Source organism: Taudactylus pleione, unplaced genomic scaffold (assembly GCF_031769625.1).
Source record: "Taudactylus pleione unplaced genomic scaffold, aTauple2 ptg000404l, whole genome shotgun sequence".
NCBI classification, from domain to species: Eukaryota; Metazoa; Chordata; class Amphibia; order Anura; family Myobatrachidae; genus Taudactylus; species Taudactylus pleione.
The window spans coordinates 434,939-460,400 of NW_028284806.1; the positions used below are offsets into that span (position 1 = coordinate 434,939).

At 47.9% G+C, this 25,462-nt stretch overlaps 2 protein-coding genes across 2 annotated transcripts in view; one reads left to right on the forward strand and one right to left on the reverse strand.

Moving 5' to 3' along the window:
• The window catches only part of LOC148506438 (gastrula zinc finger protein XlCGF66.1-like), a 104,996-nt gene extending 97,504 nt beyond the window's left edge, over window positions 1–7,492 (reverse strand). The window contains exon 1 of the mRNA XM_088446778.1: window positions 7,405–7,492. The gene's annotated coding sequence lies outside the window, so the exon portion shown is untranslated. The remainder of the gene's footprint in view (window positions 1–7,404) is intronic.
• Window positions 1–25,462, forward strand: part of LOC148506439 (uncharacterized) — a 127,842-nt gene that overhangs the window by 89,174 nt on the left and 13,206 nt on the right. Inside the window, 2 exon segments of the mRNA XM_088446744.1 lie at window positions 786–1,802; window positions 7,775–7,893. Coding sequence (XP_088302870.1) covers window positions 786–1,802; window positions 7,775–7,893 — 1,136 coding nt within the window.

Below are 25,462 nucleotides of genomic sequence, written 5' to 3' on the forward strand. Positions count from 1 at the left end.
ATGTCACTGTGTGTTACCAGCCCAGAGATCTGACCAGTCTCCTCCCCACACTCTCTGGTGTATCTCATACATCAGGAGCCATCAGCCCCTATTATACTCCTGCTCTCCCCCTCACATCATGTCACTGTGTGTTACCAGCCCAGAGATCTGACCAGTCTCCTCCCCACACTCTCTGGTGTATCTCATACATCAGGAGCCATCAGCCCCTATTATACTCCTGCTCTCCCCCTCACATCATGTCACTGTGTGTTACCAGCCCAGAGATCTGACCAGTCTCCTCCCCACACTCTCTGGTGTATCTCATACATCAGGAGCCATCAGCCCCTATTATACTCCTGCTCTCCTCCTCACATCATGTCACTGTGTGTTACCAGTCCAGAGATCTGACCAGTCTCCTCCCCATACTCTCTGGTGTATCTCATACATCTCATTACTGGGTACTTCTGTCTGATCTTTATTTACTGGGCCAGGAGACACATCGGCATTAAATTTTTTAGTCCTGTGATCATTTGTGTGGACAAGCACAAGCGACATTACCAGCGCTCAATCTGACTAGTTATAAATACATTTACTAAGCAGCATATTTGTCTCTATTCACCAAGATTCATGCTATCCCTGCATCTGTCTGCACAACTTAATTTCCAGTATTCAGTTATCATTACAATGTTCCATGTAAAGATCATATATGTACATTTAGAATTAGAATAAAGTGATCAGAAAATGTAACATGAAGAATAGTTTGGCCGTTACTTCTAATTGGAAAAGCTTCCATACTTAATTCCCAGCAGATGGACCCAGCAGCAGGAACCCCTTGGAGGAACATCTGGTTGTATCGCCAGAATGTAAAGTAGAAGATAAGGACATCTCAAGAGATTCTCCGGGAGATAACATCATTACCCTAACTATACATCCGGTACTACATAGCGCATTTATAATATCCGAGGAATGTTCTTCTGATAAATCAGATATTGTCCCACGTAGGGGTAGGGTTTTTCCCTGTTCTGAATGTGGAAAATGTTTTGCCCATAAGTCCTATCTCATTACCCACCAGAGAATACACACAGGTGAGAAGCCATTTCCGTGTTTGGATTGTGGGAAAGGCTTTAAGCAGAAATCCGATCTCGTGAGACATCAGCGCATTCACTCCAGGCAAAAGCCGTTCCCGTGTTCTCACTGCGAGAAGAGCTTCACCCAGAAATCAGATCTTATAACACATCAGATAATACACACAGGACAGAAGCCGTTTCCGTGTACTGAGTGCAGGAAAAGTTTCACTCGCAAACCGGCGCTGCTTAGGCATCAGAGAATTCACATGGTGGAGACGCCGTTCCTGTGCTCTGAATGCGGGAAATACTTTGTACAGAAGTCCGATCTCGTTTATCACCAGAGGATTCACACGGGCGAAAAGCCATTTTTATGCTATGAGTGCGGGAAGTGTTTCACCCAGAAGTCCGATCTGGTTATACACCAGCGGATCCACACCGGCGAGAAGCCGTTCACCTGTTCCGATTGTGGGAAATGTTTTACACACAAAACAATGCTGATTAACCATCAGAGAATCCACACGGGGGAAAGGACATTTTTGTGCACAGAGTGCGACAAATGTTTCTTCCGGAAATCAAATCTAGTTTATCATCAAAGAATCCACACCGGTGAGAAGCCTTTTCCGTGTTCGGATTGCGGGAGATGTTTTAAGCAGAAATCCGACCTGGTAAGACATCTGAGAGTTCACAAAGATTAGAGACCGTTTCCACGTTCTGAGTGCGGGAAACGTTTCACAAAGATTTTGAACCCTAATGAACGCTGAAAAATTCTCTAACTACAAAAAGCTAAAACAAATACAAAAGAAGGCTGAATAAAACGTACCCTAAAACAAGTACATTTGTAAAGGGGAAAAAAAAAAGGTACTGTGTAGCTTTACAATGTATGCAAATAAGTGTACATGACATTACTCTACATAATAAATACATAATGCAGATTTATGGTATAGTGTTGGAGAAATGTTTATAATAACTATTATTTTGTAGCACATTTTAGTTACTTAGTTTGTATATGTGCTATAGATGGTTAGTCTCTTTATAGGTTAGTAGAATGTACAGTGTGCTTTCTGCCATGTGATGGTCAGTTTGATACGAGAATGTTAGTTAAAAATACACACAGCAGCATTCAAAGGGTTAACACAGACTACCGTTGCCCGATAAGAGCTAATACAGATAAGCTATCACAGGATTAGTATGGCTAAGCAATAAAAAACATATGGCTGTGTTAATGTAACAAGGACAAAACTTATTACATTTCAGATTGAACATCTTTGCTGCTGAGGGTTTTTCTTACCTCTGTACTTTGAACCTACTTTGGCCCTTGTCAGGCTGATCACATTCCATCAATATTAGTAATTGGTTTATGCAGTGACCACACGCTTTTTCTTTTCAAAATGCTTTGAACTTTCAGAAACAAAAAGTTATTAGTTTGCTTATTCCTCTAAGCCCTCCAGATTCATCTACAGAAATATGGGTAAAAATAAAAAAAAACTGTTTTGTTTTGTGTATTGAAATTGCAAGAATGTGAATTAAATGCAAATGTGTGGGGGGGGGTTTTTTGTTTTAAATTTCACATATCTCACCAAGAAATTCTGTTTATGTCTTTGGCATTAGTCCAATTTACCATGTCAGCAAAAAGCTGAGGACCTGATTCAGAGCTGCTCGTAAGCAGCCGCTCGTTCGCTCCGAGCGATGTTCGCACATCTGCGCATGCGTATGGGTTGTAATACGCATGCGCCAACCAGTCAGTGCGGTCGGAAATCGTGTGCTCGCAAAACAGCGAATGCCTGCTAATTTGAGTGACCGGATGAGGCGTTTGTGGGTGGCAACAGGGGAAGGTGCTTGAAAACGGGGAGTGGAGATCCGAACGCAGGCGTGCCAAACGGTCAAAGCGGGCGTTTTAAGGGTGTGCGTAATTAACAAAGCAGCGTCATCGACCACGTCACTTGGTTGTCTTTTAGTCTGAACTGCTCGCAGTGATAGCGGTAGGAAAATGCTACCACAAGCACTGCGAGCAGTTCATACGCCGTTCGATGTACTCGATTAATCTAATAAATAGCGGAGATGACTTATAATGCGAGTGGCCAGGGGGCGTTTTTTACAAAATAACGACCGCATGTTTTGTTCGCTCGTTCAGACATAGAGGCGTCAAACGACCGCAAAGAGCGAACGGTCAATTTAAATAGCCAGCCCCGTTTTCTGAACGAGCGAGCGCAAATAGCGTCCGGCTCTGAATCAGACCCACAGTCTCTGGTGGGCAGCGATCAATGACCTGGTCCTGGTGGGAAAGGTGGAGTCTCCGTCCCAGCGGCCATGTGACCAGCACTTCCGACGGTAAGGGAAGGATCAGGAAATCTCCCAGTATCTGGTGCCAAAAACATAATCTTTTTCCAGATGTTCACAGCCAATCAAAATGCATTTGACAGCAGCTGTATTTAAAGATCAAAAAAGGTGTCAACAGGGGTTATTTGGGGGAAGGACCATAAGTAGAGGTGAGTGGGAGGGGCTTAGTAGGCAGCATTGTCACTGCCGCCCTGGCACTGTTATTTGGAATGGTGCACTACAGCTCGGAATGCCGTCTCAGCCACCCGGGACATCGTCCGGACTCTCCAGTCACTCAACTTCTCCCTGGTCCTGGCAGACCCACCCCATCAATGTCATGATGTCACATGTGCTGGGCGCACAGGCCCAGATTAGGTGCAATGACCTACTTGACTGTGCGTACAGGCAAATCAGTCAGCACCCTGGATAAAGGCTCCGCTGAGTACAGTGACGCCAAGTGTAAAGAATCCCCCATATCAGCAGCAGATCGGAGCTCTGTATGTGCTGCTATAGATCCACCTAACACTCGCAGCAGAGCGCATACAGAGTGATAGAAGCACTGGAGTATAAGCAGGGAGAACTAAGGGGAATCAGAATGATAATTGATGTTCATAGATCAGAACAGAACAAATAGATCCATGTATGGTACAAGCAATAGAGCAGTAGGAAGCGGACCGGCTGCGTATCACTGGCCAGGGGCTATCCCATAAGAGGAAGCGGAGCGTTGATCAGTACAGCTGGCCGGGGTGCTGCAGCTCTGTCACTGACCCCCTGCTGGAGTGACAGGACACATGGACCAATCGCGACAAAAGAAAAGACTAACAAATATAGTACATAAGTAATTGCACTAAGGGCACCTGTATCACATGCAGTAATGATGACGTGATACACCCCTCAGTGGTGATGCAGGTAAATCGGTAATGAGTTCATAAACCTGCAAAGTACCTATATTTATGAAAACGTGAATGAATACATGTAAGATGAATGAAGCCTAGGGACTAGCAAATAAATGATAAATAACCATTACACCCCCCCTCCCCCTCTCCCCGCTACAAGCAGCAACACCTGCAGTGGAGTTAATGGAAGGCTAGTCCATACCACCATAGAGACATTCCCCTGGCAGTGAAGTCAATGCAACAGACTGAGAAATTTGTAGGGGAACTTCAAGTACCAGCAGGCACTGAAGGAGCCCCAGGACAGGATTGCAGACTTATCTACCTCACACTGTGGTAGCTGGGAGGTGTATCAGCCACTTACTTTCAAAGCCGGAGTCCTCCTCCTCCCCTTTGGACTCTGCATTTGCTCCCTGTAAAGTTGATCCCGCAGGTGTGAGTCCGAGGAGACGCGTCAGCCCCAGCACCACCCTGCACCTAGCCAAGTCCTTCAGGTCCTGAGGCCTCTGGCAGAAGACCTCTATCAAGTAGTCCTGTCAGGCCGGGCAGGCTCAGTAGCAGCCGACGGGCAGTGACAGCGCGGGGGCTTGGCCCGTGAGTCAGTCAGTCTGTCCGCGCCCCCCCCCCCCTTTACACGCTGTCGACTCTGCTGGGAGGTTGGGGCAGCTTCTCCTTTACTCCACACACTTGCAGGAGGGACCAGGTGGAGCCACGCTGATTGCACGTGGCGGGTACACACTCCTCATCCTGTGACATGCATGCCCGGTCTCCTCCTGCAAGCACCTTCGGAGGAGCGTTTTTTTTTTCTCTTACAGTTAGCTTTATTAGTTTATTTGTAGTGTTTATTTATAAAATCTAGGGGCCAGGACTTAAATCTTGGTCGCCATGGCGACCGGGATTTGTCGAGCCCTGGGGTAGAGGCAATACGGTAGGGGTAGACATAATACAACTGTCCTAAATCTGGTAAAAGCTAAAGATCAAATAGGATCAGAGGTCTATAAGAATAAAAATGGTTCTTATCTGCCACCATGTTCCATTGGTCTGGAAGGGGCGTACAAAGCTAAGTGCAGCATCCCCGCGCTGTCTTCCATATTTGTACCGTCAGTCGGGGCAGAACAAGGGAGCACACACCTGGTAATAAGATGAAGCATTCCCTGCTCATTCTATTCCTCCACAATCCAAAAATATTTTTTAGTTGTCTTGTATGTAGTAACTAAACATTACATACGGTGCCGCTCAGATGCAAGGACAGTGCTCTGGGGCTCTAACACACAACAATACACAGAGCCCTAGGGTGCTTAAGTATCGCCTGACATTTCTTGAGCAAGTCCCCATTTCTGATAGTGACTCTGTTCCGGCTGTTCTGTGTTCATGCTGGTTATTGTGAGAACCAACTTCAATACAAAAATAAAAACATGAACAAGTTGACTTCATCACGGGAGGGCACAGTAAAGTGCAGTCGTGGGTAAGAAAGGAAGAGCTAGGGCCAAGAGCTAACAATCAGCGCGCTGTATTCCTCTGTACCCTCACAGAACCAGAGATATATCCAAAAACATTGAGGGTGAATGGGACCCAGAATTTTTCAAAAATATTTTCTTCTTAATATACCATAACATTGTCCCTTAATTTACAAAAATAGATGAGCTGCAGACTGTCAGACACCTCGGCGCCAGCTGGTTCATTTGCTGGTGTAATAGTCGGTCAGGGGGCTGCAGGCTTTAGCTTTGCCGAATTCTGACCGACATTGACAGTGGATGGACTTTTTCAAGCAAACACCCAACTCTTCTTATTTTTTAGACTTTATTGAGTTTTTTGCAAGGTAGGGTGGGGGTATGAGAGGAAATAGAATACAAGGAGCCTTGGGGGTACCTGGAACAGCTCCCTCTCCAGTAACAATAAAAGACTAGGGGAGCCTCATGTAGTCTCGTGGGGACAAGACACCATCTTTAGATATTCTTTATTGGGTATTTAGTAATAAGAAAAGGATAAACGACTAAGGCCTAGGTAGAGGACAAAGTAAAAGTATCTCTGAAAGCCAAAGAGTCTTTAAAGTACTGCCAACTAAACAAAGTGTCTCTAAAAAAACTCAAATTTACCACCCGCAGAAGTCAGTATATACTATTGTCCATGCCCATGACAAATACAGTGCATCCGGAAAGTATTCACAGCGCTTCACTTTTTCCACATTTTGTTATGTTACAGCCTTATTCCAAAATGGAATAAATTCATTTTTGTCCTCAAAATTCTACACACAATATCCCATAATGACGTGTAAAAAGTTTTTTGAGTTTTTGCTAATTTAATTACAAAAACAAACTAAGAAATCACATGTACATAAGTATTCACAGCCTTTGCCACAAAGCTCAAAATTGAGTTCAGGTGCATCCTGTTTCCACTGATCATCCTTGAGATATTCCTACAGCTTAATTGGAGTCCACCTGTGGTAAATTCTGGGAATGATATTGGACAGTAGCTGATTACGTTAGGGTCGTCTCCGCAAAGGGAATCTAGACACTACCGATAATCCATGACGCTAGACCCTCACCATTGAGACAGATGCTATATACAGGAGTCTCTGTGCGCCATAACATCACTTGTACATAATATTAACAGTATTATTGGTAACATTTATTTATAGAGAGCCAGCGTACGCTTTACTCCTTTACACTGGGAACAAACACCGTACTCATACATTGATTCATTATTAACCAGCAACAGGAGGGTAAGGGGGGCATGGCTCACGTACCCGCAATCTACACGGAGATACATGGGGTGAAGCATGACATACGTGTCCAGCCGCTATGCCATGGGAAAGTGTGACAGGGGAGTTACAATAGGCCGATTACAGATTAGGAGGCATGGGGCACGTCCTACTGTATGAGAGAGGCAGTCCCGCAGGGTGAGGGCAGAATGCGAGTAATGAGGGGGGAGAGGGGCGCAGAACTTACTAGTAGTGGCACAGAGAGTAGAGATATGAGGGGAGGTTACTATATATATATATACACACACACATATATATGTTTATAAACATATATATATGTATATATATATATATACAAAAGTAAGGAATATTAATAACTTATTACCTCTTCCATTGGAGAGTCAAGTCAGTGATAATAATAATAATACTACAACATCATAGCTATTACCTGTTCCAAGAAACACATAGACCCTTGTCTGTTCTTGTCTGTTCCGACCCATAGTAGGTAATAAGAGAGAAGAGGAGCCTAAGGAGACAGTAGGGGATTATAGGAGTTGTAGTCATGTAACACCCTCTACCTCTAGTCTTTGGATAGTTAGGAGGATAAGTACAACATTTACACTCATGGGCTACGACAACATGGCCGCTACTCAACTACACTCCGCGGGTGACCGGTTAGATATCGTTGAAGTCCCAAAGGGGTCTGAACAACGGAAACATGGCCGCCGCCTCAGCCCCACCACTAGTACAGTATGTAGCTCGTGTGCCCGGTACTGCGCTGATGACATCACACGTTCAGTGTTCCGTCTGCCAATTAGCCGCAAAAGTGGTGAGCTCACTGACCAATCAGCGGTGGCTGCCCGGCAGTCAGCTTGGAATGTTCCGCTCAGCACGGAAGCGACACTGGCAGCAGCAGGTTTGGCAGAGAGGTCTCCAGGTGAGTGAGGCTCAGTGATGTGATGATAACCGTGTACTAATGGCTGGTGATAGAGAGGAGGGGGCTTTCTATCCTCCACTCATCCCTATATAACTATTACTCATCCCTATATCCTCCTATTACTCATCATCCCTATATCCTCCTATTACTCATCCCAATGTCCTCCTATTACTCATCATCCCTATATCCTCCTATTACTCATCCCAATGTCCACCTATTACTCATCCCTATGTTCCTCCTATTACTCATCCCAATCTCCTCCTATTACTCATCCCAATGTCCACCTATTACTCATCCCTATATCCTCCTATTACTCATCCCAATGTCCACCTATTACTCATCCCTATATCCTCCTATTACTCATCATCCCTATATCCTCCTATTACTCATCCCAATCTCCTCCTATTACTCATCCCAATGTCCTCCTATTACTCATCATCCCTATATCCTCCTATTACTCATCCCAATGTCCACCTATTACTCATCCCTATGTTCCTCCTATTACTCATCCCAATCTCCTCCTATTACTCATCCCAATGTCCTCCTATTACTCATCCCTATATCCTCCTATTACTCATCATCCCAATATCCTCCTATTACTCATCATCCCTATATCCTCCTATTACTCATCCCAATGTCCACCTATTACTCATCCCTATGTTCCTCCTATTACTCATCCCAATCTCCTCCTATTACTCATCCCAATCTCCTCCTATTACTCATCCCTATATCCTCCTATTACTCATCATCCCTATATCCTCCTATTACTCATCATCCCTATATCCTCCTATTACCCATCCCAATGTCCACCTATTACCCATCCCTATGTTCCTCCTATTACTCATCCCAATGTCCTCCTATTACTCATCCCTATATCCTCCTATTACACATCATCCCAATATCCTCCTATTACTCATCATCCCTATATCCTCCTATTACTCATCCCTATATCCTCCTATTACTCATCCCAATGTCCTCCTATTACTCATCATCCCAATATCCTCCTATTACTCATCATCCCAATATCCTCCTATTACTCATCATCCCTATATCCTCCTATTACTCATCCCTATATCCTCCTATTACTCATCCCTATATCCTCCTATTACTCATCATCCCAATGTCCTCCTATTACTCATCATCCCTATATCCTCCTATTACTCATCCCTATATCCTCCTATTACTCATCCCAATGTCCTCCTATTACTCATCATCCCTATATCCTCCTATTACTCATCCCTATATCCTCCTATTACTCATCCCTATATCCTCCTATTACTCATCCCAATATCCTCCTATTACTCATCATCCCAATGTCCTCCTATTACTCATCATCCCTATATCCTCCTATTACTCATCCCTATATCCTCCTATTACTCATCCCAATGTCCTCCTATTACTCATCATCCCTATATCCTCCTATTACTCATCCCTATATCCTCCTATTACTCATCCCAATGTCCTCCTATTACTCATCATCCCTATATCCTCCTATTACTCATCCCTATATCCTCCTATTACTCATCCCTATATCCTCCTATTACTCATCCCAATGTCCTCCTATTACTCATCATCCCAATGTCCTACTATTACTCATCCCTATATCCTCCTATTACTCATCATCCCAATATCCTCCTATTACTCATCATCCCTATATCCTCCTATTACTCATCATCCCTATATCCTCCTATTACTCATCATCCCAATATCCTCCTATTACTCATCATCCCTATATCCTCCTATTACTCATCATCCCTATGTCCTTCTATTACTCATCATCCCTATATCCTCCTATTACTCATCATCCCAATATCCTCCTATTACTCATCATCCCTATATCCTCCTATTACTCATCATCCCTATATCCTCCTATTACTCATCATCCCTATATCCTTCTATTACTCATCATCCCTATGTCCACCTATTACTCATCCCTATGTCCTCCTATTACTCATCATCCCTATGTCCTCCTATTACTCATCATCCCTATATCCTCCTATTACTCATCCCTATATCCTCCTATTACTCATCCCTATATCCTCCTATTACTCATCCCTATATCCTCCTATTACTCATCATCCCTATATCCTCCTATTACTCATCATCCCTATATCCTCCTATTACTCATCATCCCTATATCCTCCTATTACTCATCATCCCAATATCCTCCTATTACTCATCATCCCTATATCCTCCTATTACTCATCCCTATATCCTCCTATTACTCATCCCTATATCCTCCTATAACTCATCTCTATATCCTCCTATTACTCATCCCTATATCCTCCTATTACTCATCCCTATATCCTCCTATTACTCATCATCCCTATATCCTCCTATTACTCATCATCCCTATATCCTCCTATTACTCATCATCCCTATATCCTCCTATTACTCATCATCCCTATATCCTCCTATTACTCATCATCCCTATATCCTCCTATTACTCATCATCCCTATATCCTCCTATTACTCATCATCCCTATATCCTCCTATTACTCATCATCCCTATATCCTCCTATTACTCATCATCCCTATATCCTCCTATTACTCATCATCCCTATATCCTCCTATTACTCATCATCCCTATATCCTCCTATTACTCATCATCCCTATATCCTCCTATTACTCATCATCCCTATATCCTCCTATTACTCATCCCAATGTCCTACTATTACTCATCCCAATGTCCTCCTATTACTCATCCCTATATCCTCCTATTACTCATAATCCTCCTATTACTCATCCCTATTTCTACTTCAGGGTCCATAGGGGGTCCACAGGGTTGACCTTGGGGTATAGGTTGGGAACCAAATCCGGGCACCACGCAGTTAAAGCTTTTAGCTTCCAGGATGCACTTGGGTCCACTCTCCCTATAACCCCGCCCCCCAGCCAGAGGCACCTCAGTTTAAGTTGGTGCCCGGCCGGAGTCGGGTCACCGTTACTGCAGGGGGGCTGCTTAGCAGCCCCTAAGCTTAAAATTTATTTTAAAAGAGTTTTATTTTATTATTTTTTACTACTCTTCAGAGCGGCAGCATCAGACTGTCCAATGGACGTCTAAGCTGCCGCTCCTACACCCCGCCGGCGCTGCGACGCCAGTACAGATCTGGGGATCGCAGGGGGACCCCAGAGTCTGTACTAGCCGGGCTCTGGAGGAATCCCTGGGCTGCTGCCGAATCGACGGGGACAGGTAAGTCGCATGGTCACAGCAGCCTTATGCCTCCGGTCTCTGGGGACAGACCGGAGGCGCTAGTGGTGGCGGCGGGCTCCCCCTCCATGGAGGCATACCCCGCGTGTCCAAAGCCCACCAGGGATTATAGCGGCAGCGGGAGCCGGCATCCCGGGGGGTTAATTGCTAGCCAGGGGAGGAAGCCTTCCCTGTCTAGCGGCTCCTCCCCTCAGCTCAGCGCGCCTTTCATTACTATAGTCTGGCGTCGCTGAGCTGCTGCCTCCGCGGGCCACGCTTCTTCTGAGGTCTCCAGTGGCCATTTTCTCTCTGTGGTGCTGCAGAACTCCTAGGATGACAGTGAGCCCAGTCCCCCTGCGTACCTGGCCATTTTGGGTGAGTGTACACAGCGCTATAGCCTTCCCAGACACTGAATCTGGGCAGTTGAATGTAGCGACATTGTGCAGTATATTATATGTCATGCAAATGTATGTACAGTATATATGTCTGCATTGTATGTGACTTATGCTAGTGCTGACTGTCTGCTTTTTCTCTCACCTGTCAGTGTATATCTATCCCTTTTCTTTATCTGCCCTAATACAGGTGTACCTGGGGTGGTTCTGAGACCTCACATATATATACTTGTTAATATCTGTGAGGTTTGTCACATACTGTTGCGTGCTGCACGTTGCCATATTTTAGATGGAACTGTGAGTTGCATACGCTGATAATGGGTCCCTGCAGCTAATCTTAGCGTCAGTCAGGACCGGTATGGCGCTGCTTAATATTTCTGTCAAGATAGTCAGATATATCTGACCAGGAGATTGCACACGATACTGCACCCATTATTGCTATCCTGCAAGTCATAGCCTGCAGGTAGTAGTGCGGAGGATTTTAACTCAGAAAGGTTTATGTATGCGGCGCCATCTGGTGCCGGGCCCCTTGCACGACCCCCTTAAAGGGCGGTTTATTTCTCAGGATCTTCTCCTTTGAGGATCGCCAGGCGGGCCCCATTGTCGTCACTCGCTTGGAGTTACTTCACCATACTGCCCTTTTGAACTCAGGGTATCTCGCAATTTCTTGCAATTTACCCCTGTGCAACAGACTATCGCTCCCCGCCGGGGTTTTTCACAGTACATGAATTACCTCCGATACCACATCGGTCTGTCATTCCCCTTGCAGGGATTACCACAACGGCCACCCTGGTGGATGTCGTTTTATACGAAATACTAATTGGCGTGATATACGCCCTGTGGTTACTTCCCAGTGGCTCTGCCGTGAACTGGATGGTGTATTCGGCTCTTTCCCTCTCACATGGGGGGAGCCGATTTCAAGTATTATTATCCCTGCTTTGGGGCTGGTAGCCAGGTTCATTCTGGATATAGAGAATGTCGATCCTGCACCTGTATCATACATCTCCCGTTTTCTGCCCAGCGGGTGGATCTCATAGCGGGAGTCTGGCTGTCGCCAGATACGAGGAGTCACAAAGGCCTCCTGTTTCCCATTCCCTGAGGGTCCTCACAAGTAATGGAAATCCCCTTCTGGGATGGATTTGTATGTTAATCGTCGGGTTACAGGCATTAATACGCCTCCCATCCTGGCCTGGACGGATTTTACGGATCCGTAGGTGGTAACTTTGCCTGAAATCAATGTACTCGTTTTCAGGGCCTGTTGCCCGTCCTACCATGGCCATCGCATGGTGATGCTTTTGTGACGTTTTTCCCCTCCAACACGTCTGGGGTTCAAATATCTTTTGCCGCTCACATAAAATTTGCAGTGGTCATATGTGGGATTACCTACATTGGATGCCGGTCTTCTAACTTTCAGGGTTTCGGCTGCGACTGTATCCGCCGCAATACCCTATGGCTGCGTTATGGGAAAGCAGAGGTGCAGACTCCTTCCATGGGGAAGATCTTGTTTGGTCCTGACCTTGACAAGATCGTTGCATCATTGGCAGTATCACTAATGGGGAGATACCGTCTTTAGCTACTCCCACTACATTCGGACTAACTCTGTTAAGTCTTTTTGTCCTCAGGGTCAGCCTAAAGGCCTGTTTTTTCCTAGGCTGTCGGCCTCCATGGGGGCCACCATATCCAGTACCGAGCAGTCCTGGACTTCCGGACGACCCTGTTTCTACACCTGAGGATATACCCTCAGCCTGACGGGACAGGTCTACATCTGGGGAATTCCAGAGTGAGGTACTGATTCTCAACGGTCTCTTATTGCTCTTGCGGCCTCCTCACAGGCATTGTTACACGGGCCCTTCTTCAGACCTGATCAGGGCCTTACAATCCCAGAAAGCTATACAGTCTTTGTGGTAAGCAGAGCTATTTCGGCCAACCTCACTATCTCAGTGAGGGACTGGTTGTTCTACTTTCTTTCTGGGACAGTGACCGACTGGTCCTCATCTGCCTATACTCTGTCTCAAATCCCTGAATCAGATTCCAACGGTGCCTGGACTCAGGTGGAATCGTCCATGCTCCATCATCCGATGTTTGGAACCTGGGGATTTTATGGTATATCTGAGTATTCAGGATACGTACCTACGGGTACATACAGAGCCCTCTCATCAGCATGGGTTCAGGTTTGCTGTGCCACAGCAACACTTGTAAGTTTCGGGCTCTGCCTTTTGGGATTGTCCTCAACTCCACCGGGGTTTACCAGCCTTATGGATTTTCTGACAGTTCACCTGTTCAGTGTATCCGAATGCTCCTTTCTCTGGACGGTCTCCTGCTTTTAGCAGGATCACCAAGGTACTTTACCGCCAGGTCAGGATAACCGTGTCTTCTTCTCGGCACAGATAATTAGTCAACGGAGAAAAAGTCCTCCCTGCATCCCTCACAGGGTTTTCTTCATCTGGGAGCACTGCTGGATTCTCAGAATCTGAGAATTTCTACTTCAGGGTCCATAGGGGGTCCACAGGGTTGACCTTGGGGTATAAGCTGGATCTGGATCCATAGGCACCACGCAGTTAAAGCTTTAGCTGCTCCCAGGATGCACTTGGGTCCGTCCTCCTCTATACCCCGCCCCCGGCCACAGCACCTCAGTTTGAGTTGGTGCCCGGCCGGAGTCGGGTCACCTGCGCAGGGGGGCTGCAGGAGCAGCCCCCAAAAGCTTTCTATTTTTATTTAAAAAAAAAAAAAAAGAGCCTGTTAGATTTTTATTTTAAAACAGAGGCTCTAGTGTGGCAGCGACGGGCTGTCTATGCAGACGCCCACGCTGCCGCTCTCCTTCCCCGCTGGCGCCGCGACGCCAGTACTGCACTGGGGATCGCGGCGGGAGGCCAGAGTCCGTACTAGCCGGACTCTGGGTCCCTCCCTGGACTGCTGCCGGAGTCGCCGGGGACAAGGTAAGCCGCGAGTCGCCGATTAGCGGCGGCTCGCGGGTATTGCCTGCACATGCAGTCCTTTGCCCCCGATCCTGGGGGACAGACCGGGGGCCGCTAGCGGTGGCGGCGGGCTCCCCCTCTGAGGAGGAATAACCCGTGGGACCACTAGACCACCAGGGATATATGGCAAGCGGGATGCCGGCAAGCCCTGGGGTTAATATGCTAGCCAGGGGAGGAAGCCTTCCCTGTCAGCGGCTCCTCCCCTCAGCTCAGCGCGCCTTTCAGCGCGGAGTCTGGCGTCGCTGAGCTGCAGATACTCGGCCACTCCTCCTCTGAGGTCTCTGGGGGCCATTTTCTACAAGTGACTGCGCAGATCTTCAGGGAGCACGCGGACCGGTCCCCCTGTGTACCTCTCCCCCGATATAAGGACAGTGTAACAGCACTATAGCCCTCCCAGACACTGAATCTGGGAGGTTGATTGTAGTGGAAAGGTGCAGTGAGTATATCTTCCTGCATGGTATGTGACTTTTGCTAGTGCTACCTGTCTGTGCTTATTTTCCGCTTACTGTCAGCTTATACCTATCCCTTTACTTCTCCTACAAGCCCTACAGGTGTGTGGGGGAGGGGCGTTTCTGCAGACCTCACCTATATAAATCACGTATTTGTGAGGTCCGTCACATACAGTTGTGTGCTACACAGTGCCGTATTGTGGGCTGTTGTTTAGCACACCGGTGAGTGCGTTTTCTTCTGCCCTGTTGCCAGATATATTTTTTGACTATATAATATATTCTGTCATGTCAGACGAGGAGGTTGAGCGCTCAGTGGCTCCGGTGTTGGCCTCCTGCGGACGCTGTTCTGCAGGAGTAGATAGGGAGGATTTGTCACAGGATGGCCTGTGTAGTCGATGCCAGGTGGCTCCTGGCCCATCCAGACCTTCTCTGGCGCAGGAACCACCGTGGGCAATGTTTTCTCAAGTGCTGGTGTCTATTGCGGACCGTCTGTCGGTCCCGACTGCTCTCCCTACTAGGGCGTTGCCCCAGCCGACCATCCCCCATTCCCCGGGTGTCCCACAGTTATTGCGGAGTTCTCCTGGGTCTCAATCAGTAGATCCCTATGCGGGGTTGCCTATGTATATACAGGCTTCCCCTGTGCCGCAGCAGCCTGTGGTACCTTTTCAGGCCCCTATGGCGACTCCTCCACCATGGGTGGATGTGCTCTCCAACTCCGTGCAAAATTTGGCGGCCGCTTCCTCGGCTTTTCAGTCAATGTTGCAGACTGACATACCTTCTAGGATTTCAAAACGCCCACTCATGACACGGGCTGCTCAGGTATCGGACTCAGAGGGTTCCTCAGATGATGGGGAGGTCCCTGATGACACTGACTCGGACGCCTCGGTCCAGGAAATGGATACCAAGTCGTCCATTAATGTGCGAGCACTAGTTAGGGCGGTGCGAGCTATTCTTCTTATAGAGGATGAGGCACCGGTTCCTAAGTCGAAGTTTCCTAGTTTCAAAAAAACTAAGGTGGCTTCTGCGGTGTTTCCCCTGTCGGATCAGTTGACGGATCATATGGCGGTAGCTTGGCAGGCGCCCAGTAAGAGATTCCTTCCTCAGAAGCGGTTGGCTTCTAATTACCCCTTCCCTGAGGCACATTGTAAAAAATGGGAAACTCCACCGGCGGTGGATTCCCATGTCACCCGTTTAACTCGGGGCGCCACCTTAGCATTACCGTCGATATCCTCGCTGAAGGATCCCACGGACAGGAAAGTTGAGACTTGCTTAAAGTCTATTTACTCCCTCTCCGGGGCGGTGGCCTGACCGTCCATGGCCATCTCCTGGGTGGCCAAGGCCATTGAGGGGTGGGCCAGTGCATTGGAAGATACCTTCCCGGACGACGCTCCGGATGTCCAGCGGGCGTTGTTGGGACAAATGAGGGACGCTGCTTCTTACATTGGAGAAGCTTCTTTAGATGCTAGTCTGCTGACCTCGCGGGTATCGGCTGCAGCGGTGTCTGCCCGCCGATCCTTATGGTTGCGGTCCTGGAGAGCGGACTCTGATTCAAAGAAAGGTCTGGAGGCCTTACCTTTCAATGGGGAATTACTATTTGGTCCGGACTTGGACAAAATAGTGGACACCCTGGCTAAATCCAAGTCGGCCTTCCTCCCTTCGGCGGCACTGCATGCTAAGGTTCGGAGTTCGGCTTTTCGTTCCTTTCGGGTTCAGGGTAAGGCGAAAGGTCAGTCCTTCCCGAGACAGTCTGCGAGTAAGACTGCCTCTAAACCCAAGAAGCAAGCCTGGAGTGCTCGGCGCCCTTCTTCCAAGCAGGAAGATAAACCTGCGGCCTGATGGGACGGGCCTCCCTCTGGGGGACCTCAGAGTGGGAGGCCGACTTCTTCTATTTGCCCAGTGCTGGCACAATACCACCACGGATGCCTGGGTTCGAGAAGTGGTCTCCCAGGGGTACGCCCTGTCTTTTCGGCACAGACCACCCCACCAGTTTTTCTGCACAAGTCCTTCTCAGGACAAGACCAAGGCGTTACAGGTTCAGGAGGCTATAGAGTCCTTGCTGAAAGCAGGGGTCATTGTTCCCGTTCCTCTATCACAACGAGGGACGGGGTATTATTCGTCTCTGTTTCTGGTGCAGAAACCCAATGGTTCTCATCGCCCTATCCTCAACTTGAAGTCTCTGAACAAATTCCTCAGAGTTCCCAAGTTCAGGATGGAAACGTTATGTTCCATCATTCTGGCGATGGAACCGGGGGATTACATGGTGTCCCTGGACATCCTGGACGCCTACCTCCATGTTCCGATAGCATCTTCACACCAGCGGTATCTGAGGTTCGCTATCCTTCAACACCACTATCAGTTCCGGGCGCTACCCTTTGGTCTCTCCACGGCACCGAGGGTGTTCACGAAGATTATGGCGGTCATGGCCGCACATCTTCGGAACCAGAATGTACGGCTGCTGTCGTATCTGGACGACCTCCTGTTGCTAGCTAGCTCCCCGGAGGTACTGCTTCAACATCTCCACCTGACGATCGCTTGCCTGCAAGCACACGGGTGGTTGATAAATTGGAAAAAGTCCTCCCTGATTCCATCACAGCGGATGGTTCATTTGGGAGCCCTGCTGGATTCGCGTCAGCAAAGGATCTTCCTGACTCCGGAGAAGGTCGCCTCCCTACAGCTGCGGATACGCAGTTGCCTGAGCCGTTGCCGCCTGTCGGTCCATTCGGCTATGAGAGTTCTGGGGTCCATGGTGTCGACATTCAACATGGTGGAATTTGCCCAGTTCCATTCCCGGCCCCTGCAGGGGCTGATTCTATCAGAGTGGAACGGGTTACCTCACCGGATCCGCTATCAGGTGCTGGTGGTGTCTCCGGACGTTCGGCAATCTTTGGCTTGGTGGCTTCAGACAGCTCATCTGGTCGCGGGGCGCCCATTTTGGATCCCGGAATGGGTCCTGCTCACGACGGATGCCAGTCTCCGGGGTTGGGGGGCAGTGACCTGCTCTTTGTCGCTTCAGGGTCGTTGGTCAGCGGAAGAAGCACTTCTCCCCATCAACATCCTGGAACTGCGGGCAGTATACAGGGCCCTGCAGACTTCCGGCCCCGCTCTTCACGGAAGGGCGGTACAGGTGCAGTCCGACAACGCCACCACGGTGGCGTATATCAACCACCAAGGCGGAACTCGCAGTCAGGCAGCGATGTCGGAGGTGTCTCGTATCCTGACTTGGGCGGAGGGTCACATTCCAGCGATCTCGGCGGTCTTCATCCCCGGAGTCCTCAATTGGGAGGCGGACTTCCTCAGCCGTCACGACGTGCATCCCGGGGAATGGTCGCTTCACCCAGAGGTGTTTCAGCTACTCGTGGACAGGTGGGGACTGCCGGAGCTGGACTTGATGGCCTCCCGTCACAATCACAAGTTGCCCGTTTACGGGTCAAGGACAAGAGACGCAGGCGCAAGTCTGGTGGACGCGCTGTCGGTGAAATGGACGTTTCACCTGGCGTATCTGTTTCCTCCGATATCCCTGCTTCCTCGGGTTCTGCAGAAATTCAAGCAGGACGGCGGCATGCTCGTGCTGGTAGCTCCGGCGTGGCCCAGACGTCCTTGGTACTCCGATCTCAGGAGCCTCTCCATCGACGCTCCGTACCTTCTTCCTCAGCGTCGGGACCTGTTGTCTCAGGGGCCCTGCCTTTACCCGGATCTGGGTCGGCTGTCTTTGACGGCGTGGCTCTTGAGACAGCCGTCTTGAGGTCTCGGGGCTTCTCCAGTTCGGTTATTGGTACCATGCTCAGGGCACGCAAGCCTGCTTCAGCACGGATTTATCACAGAGTGTGGCACACTTACTTTCAGTGGTGTGAGTCCAGACATTATGATCCTCAGGTGTTCCGAGTTTCTAGGATCTTGGAATTTCTTCAGTCAGGATTGGATCTCGGCTTACGCCTTGCATCTCTGAAGGTTCATGTGTCCGCCTTGTCCGTGTGGTTTCAACGGCGGATTGCAATACTACCAGACGTTCACACCTTTTTCCAAGGTGTTCTCAGGATCCAGCCTCCCTTTGTGCCTCCTGTGGCTCCTTGGGACTTGATGGTGGTGCTACGGGTCCTGCAGGGTCCTCCGTTTGAGCCTCTTGAGGCGGTGGAGCTCAAGTGGCTGACATTTAAGACGGTTTTTCTCCTGGCAATTGCTTCGGCCAGGAGGGTGTCTGAATTGGGGGCGCTTTCCTGTCGCCCTCCTTTCCTGATTTTTCACCAGGACAGACCGGTGCTCCGCACTCGTCCTGAGTTTTTGCCCAAAGTGGTCTCGAAGTTCCACATTAATCAGGAACTTGTTGTGCCAGCTTTTCAATCCCCTGATCTTTCAGCTGGTGAGACTTCCTTAGATGTGGTCCGGGCGCTTAGAATTTATGTAGACCGGACGGCTTCGGTTAGGAAGTCTGATTCCTTGTTTATCCTCTTTGGTTTTCACAAGAGGGGTTGGCCTGCCAACAAACAAACGTTAGCCCATTGGCTTCGTTCCGTTATTTGTGAGGCTTATGCACAGGAGGGCTTACCTGTGCCAGCCTCTGTTAAGGCTCATTCCACTCGTTCTGTGGGTCCCTCTTGGGCTGCTAGACGTGGCGCTTCTGCTGTTCAGCTGTGTAAGGCGGCCACTTGGTCTTCAATTCAAACGTTTTTGAGGTTCTATGCGTTTGACACCTTCGCCTCTCAGGATGCATCCTTTGGGCGCCGGGTACTCCTTTCAGCACAGGAGCGTCCCCGCCCTTAGTTGTACTGCTTTGGGACATCCCCAAGGTCAACCCTGTGGACCCCCTATGGACCCTGAAGTAGAAAACAAGAGATATGGTAAGAACTTACCTTTGTTATCTCTGTTTCTACGAAGTCCATAGGGTCCACAGGGCGCCTGCCCTGACGCACCTGGCTTCAAATGGGCTGTGTGGCTGGTCACCGGTTTTCCGTCTCCCATTTCTGTGAGTATGGTTTCTTGTGTGTTCCAGTCTTCCTTCTCTCTGTTTAGTCTCCTCCTCCGGCCTTGGCTGCTTACCAACTGAGGTGCTGTGGCCGGGGGCGGGGTATAGAGGAGGACGGACCCAAGTGCATCCTGGGAGCAGCTAAAGCTTTAACTGCGTGGTGCCCATGGATCCAGATCCAGCTTATACCCCAAGGTCAACCCTGTGGACCCTATGGACTTCGTAGAAACAGAGATAACAAAGGTAAGTTCTTACCATATCTCTTGTTTTTTCTGGCGTAAGACAAGATCTCCACTCTTCAACTTGGAGTGTGCGGATATCTACGCAGTCGACATATGTCATTACTCTTTGTGATGCGCGGTCTACCAGAGTGTCTACCTTTTGGTAGGGTGGAATGTGCTCAGTTCCATTCCAGGCCTTGCCATAATTGACTCCCCTACAGATGGATCGAGTTTTTTCCATCGGATCGCTGTTCGAACGATGATACTTTCTCCGGAGGCGAGTTGGTCTCTGTCTGGGTGGCTATGGCCATCTCGTCCAGGGTGTTCTTTGCTACAGACAGTGTCTGGTCCGCATTCGTTTCGGGGCAGTTGGACGTCTGTCGCTTCTGCCCTGCCACTTAACTTGTTGATACTTTAGGCTGTCTTGGACCTTCACTCTGGCCTAACCCATATGTCACGGTAAACCTGAATAGGTTCAGTCCGACAGTGTCACAACAGTGGCTTCCATCAAGGCAACACTGGTAGTTGGGTGGCAATGTCAGGAATGTCATCCATTCTGACATAGTCCAAGGGTCTTCTCCTGGCCAACTCTGCAGTGTTTATTCCCGGAGCTCTCCATTGGGAAGCGGGCTTCCTCAGCCGTCACGACGTGCATCCCGGGGACTAGTCTCTTCTCCAAGAGAGGTTTCAACTCCTGGTGAGCAGAAGGGGCCTCCCTGAGGGGATTGATCCTCATGGCCTTCTGACTCGATCACACATTACCGGTGTTACAGTCCAGCTCTAGGAGTACTGAAGCTACCTTCAGTGACTCTTTGTCAGTGAAGTGGTCCTTCCACTTTGTGTACCTGTGTCCTCCGGTCTCCCTTCTTCCTCGAGGTCTTCGGAAGTTTAATTCGAGACGGAGGTGCTTTCCTTCTGGGGGCTCCAGTTCGTCCCAGACATCACTGGTACTAAGATTTTCGGAGTCTCCTCATCGATGCTCCATTCCTACTGCTTCACTATCTGGACCTGTTGTCTCAGGGTCCTTGTTTTTCCCTGGACCTGGATCGTTTGTCTTTGACTGCGCCCCTACTGTGGTCCTAGGGCTTCCCTGGCTCTGTCTTCATTGAGATGTTTAGAGCAGATAGGCCAGACTTTGCTGGGATCTGCCACGGACTGTGGCATACATAATTCTTATGGTATCGTACCTGTCGATACGATCCTCCGGTGTCCAGGATTTCCAGATATTCTGGCATTCCTTCCGGCTGGCTTGGGTTTCACCCTTGGCCTGGCCTTCCTGACAGTGTGGATCTCTACACTGTCGGTATGGTTAAGATATGGAATTGCTCCGCTCTGGTATCCAGTTCATCCTTTGGAGTGTTTTCTGGATTATGCCTCCACTTGTCCTCCCTAGGGACTCCTGGGGAGTTAGTAGTGGTTTTTTGTTCCCTCCGGGGACAGTCAATGGAACCGCTCGTTGTGATAGCCATTACATGGTCTATTGTTTAAGCTCTCTCTCTCTCTCAGGGTGTTTAAATCAACCAGGAGAGTGTCTGAATTGGGAGCGTTCTCATGTGGCTCCCTCTTCTGGAGGGCATCATGTCAGGGTGTGAGTTGCTCTCGCCCTGTGTTTCTTCTTAGAGTGGTTTTTAGGTTCCATATTATTCTGGAACTTATGGTACGGCCATTCAGTCCCCAGTCCTCTCGGCTGGTGTGGCCTCATTGACTGTGGTCCGGCCTCTTTGGCTTTATGTGATCCGTTCAAGTTCCTTATGGTAATCGGACTCCTTGTTGGTGGTCTGCGGTTTCTGGTTTTCACAGAAAACGATGGCCGGCCTATAATGAAATGTTGGCTGGATGGCCTCGTATGTCTTCCTCAGGGGCCTACCCATGGGTGGGCATTTCTGTCGTTGAGGCTTATTTTTTCTCGGGCCATGTAACCCTCGTGGGCTGCTCGTTGTGGCGCCTCGGCTCTTTTGCCTTACTAGGTGTCCTCGTGGTCTTTTGTCCATACCTTTTTAAGGTTCTAGGCATTGGTTTCCTTTGCCTCTCAGGATGCTTCCTTTTTGGCGACGGATTCTCCTCTCAGCACATGAGCGTCCCCACCCTTGGTTGAACTACTTTGGGACATCCCCAAGGTCAACCCTGTGGACCCCCTATGGACCCTGAAGTAGAAAACAAGAGATATGGTAAGAACTTACCTTTGTTATCTCTGTTTCTACGAAGTCCATAGGGTCCACAGGGCGCCCGCCCTGACGCACCTGGCTTCATATGGGCTGTGTTACTGGTCACCGGTTTCCCGTCTCCTTTTCTGTGAGTATGGTTCTAGAGTGTTCCAGTTTTCTCTCTTTTTCTCTCCTCCTCCGGCCTTTGGCTACTTACAAACTGAGGTGCCTCTGGCTGGGGGGCGGGGTTATATGGAGAGTGGACCCAAGTGCATCCTGGGAGCTAAAAGCTTTAACTGCGTGGTGCCCGGATTTGGTTCCCAACCTATACCCCAAGGTCAACCCTGTGGACCCTATGGACTTCGTAGAAACAGAGATAACAAAGGTAAGTTCTTACCATATCTCTTGTTATTCTCCTATTACTCATCCCTATATCCTCCTATTACTCATCCCAATGTCCACCTATTACTCATCATCCCAATATCCTCCTATTACTCATCCCAATGTAATGAGATCCCTACTCATCCCTATATCCTCCTATTACTCATCCGTATATCCTCCTATTACTCATCCGTATATCCTCCTGTTACTCATCCCTATATCCTCCTATTACTCATCCCTATATCCTCCTATTACTCATCATCCCAATGTCCACCTATTACTCATCCCTATATCCTCCTATTACTTATCCCTATATCCTCCTATTAGTCATCCCAATATCCTACTATTACTCATCCCTATATCTTACTATTACTCATCCCTATATCTTACTATTACTCATTCCTATGTCCTCCTATTACTTATCCCTATATCCTCCTATTACTTATCCCTATATCCTCCTATTACTTATCCCTATGTCCTCCTATTACTCATCCCTATGTCCTCCTATTACTCATCCCTATATCCTCCTATTACTCATCCCTATATTCTCCTATTACTCATCCCTATGTCCTCCTATTACTCATCCCAATGTCCACCTATTACTCATCCCAATGTCCTCCTATTACTCATCCCTATGTACTCATATTACGTATCCCTATGTCCTTCTATTACTCATTCCAATATCCTTCTGTTACTCATCCCTATATTCTCCTATTACTCACCCCTATATCCTCCTATTACTCACCCCTATATCCTCCTATTACTCATCCCTATATCCTCCTATTACTCATCATCCCAATGTCCACCTATTACTCATCCCTATATCCTCCTATTACTTATCCCTATATCCTACTATTACTCATCCCTATATCCTCCTATTACTCATCATCCCAATGTCCACCTATTACTCATCATCCCAATTGCCACCTATTACTCATCCCTATATCCTCCTATTACTCATCATCCCTATATCCTCCTATTACTCATCATCCCTATATCCTTCTATTACTCATCATCCCAATGTCCACCTATTACTCATCCCTATATCCTCCTATTACTCATCATCCCAATATCCTCCTATTACTCATCCCTATATCCTCCTATTACTCATCCCTATATCCTCCTATTACTCATCCCAATGTCCACCTATTACTCATCCCTATATCCTCCTATTACTCATCCGTATATCCTCCTGTTACTCATCCCTATATCCTCCTATTACTCATCCCAATATTCTCCTATTACTCAATACAATATCCTCCTATTAGTCATCCCAATATCCTCCTATTACTCATCCCAATATCCTCCTATTACTCATCCCTATATCTTACTATTACTCATCCCTATATCTTACTATTACTCATCCCTATGTCCTCCTATTACTCATCCCTATGTCCTCCTATTACTCATCCCTATGTCCTCCTATTACTCATCCCTATGTCCTCCTATTACTCATCCCTATGTCCTCCTATTACTCATCCCTATGTCCTCCTATTACTCATCCCTATGTCCTCCTATTACTCATCCCTATGTCCTCCTATTACTCATCCCTATGTCCTCCTATTACTCATCCCTATATCCTACTATTACTCATCCCTATATCCTCCTATTAGTCATAATCCCAATGTCCACCTATTACTCATCCCTATATTCTCCTATTACTCATCCCTATATCCTCCTATTACTCATCCCTATATCCTCCTATTACTCATCATCCCAATGTCCACCTGTTACTCATCCCTATATCCTCCTATTACTCATCATCCCTATATCCTCCTATTACTCATCCGTATATCCTCCTGTTACTAATCCCTATATCCTCCTATTAGTCATCCCAATATTCTCCTATTAGTCATCCCTATATCCTACTATTACTCATCCCTATATCTTACTATTACTCATCCCTATATCTTACTATTACTAATCCCTATATCTTACTATTACTAATCCCTATATCCTCCTATTACTCATCCCAATATTCTCCTATTACTCAATACAATATCCTCCTATTACTCATCCCTATATCTTACTATTACTCATTCCTATGTCCTCCTATTACTTATCCCTATGTCCTCCTATTACTTATCCCTATGTCCTCCTATTACTCATCCCTATGTCCTCCTATTACTCATCCCTATGTCCTCCTATTACTCATCCCTATGTCCTCCTATTACTCATCCCTATGTCCTCCTATTACTCATCCCTATGTCCTCCTATTACTCATCCCTATGTCCTCCTATTACTCATCCCTATGTCCTCCTATTACTCATCCCTATGTCCTCCTATTACTCATCCCAATGTCCACCTATTACTCATCCCAATGTCCACCTATTACTCATCCCAATGTCCACCTATTACTCATCCCAATGTCCACCTATTACTCATCCTAATGTCCACCTATTACTCATCCCAATGTCCACCTATTACTCATCCCTATGTCCTCCTATTACTCATCCCTATGTCCTCCTATTACTCATCCCTATGTACTCATATTACGTATCCCTATGTCCTTCTATTACTCGTTCCAATATCCTTCTGTTACTCATCCCTATATTCTCCTATTACTCACCCCTATATCCTCCTATTACTCATCCCTGATACCTTCAAAAGTGTTCACGAACCGCTGAGCGACAGTGGAGAAGATCACGCTCTCAGGCAGATTTTCTCCATTTAAAATGTATGCTGATCCTACAGTGCTGCTCTTTCCCTCTCTAAACAGTCATATTTCAAGAACCTCATCTCCTCTCAGTCCTCAAATCTACAGCGTCTCTTCTCCACCTTCAACTCCCTCCTCTGCCCACCCCCTCCCCGTCTCCCCTCCTCGCTCTCTGCCCTTGACTTTGCTACCTACTGCACATCT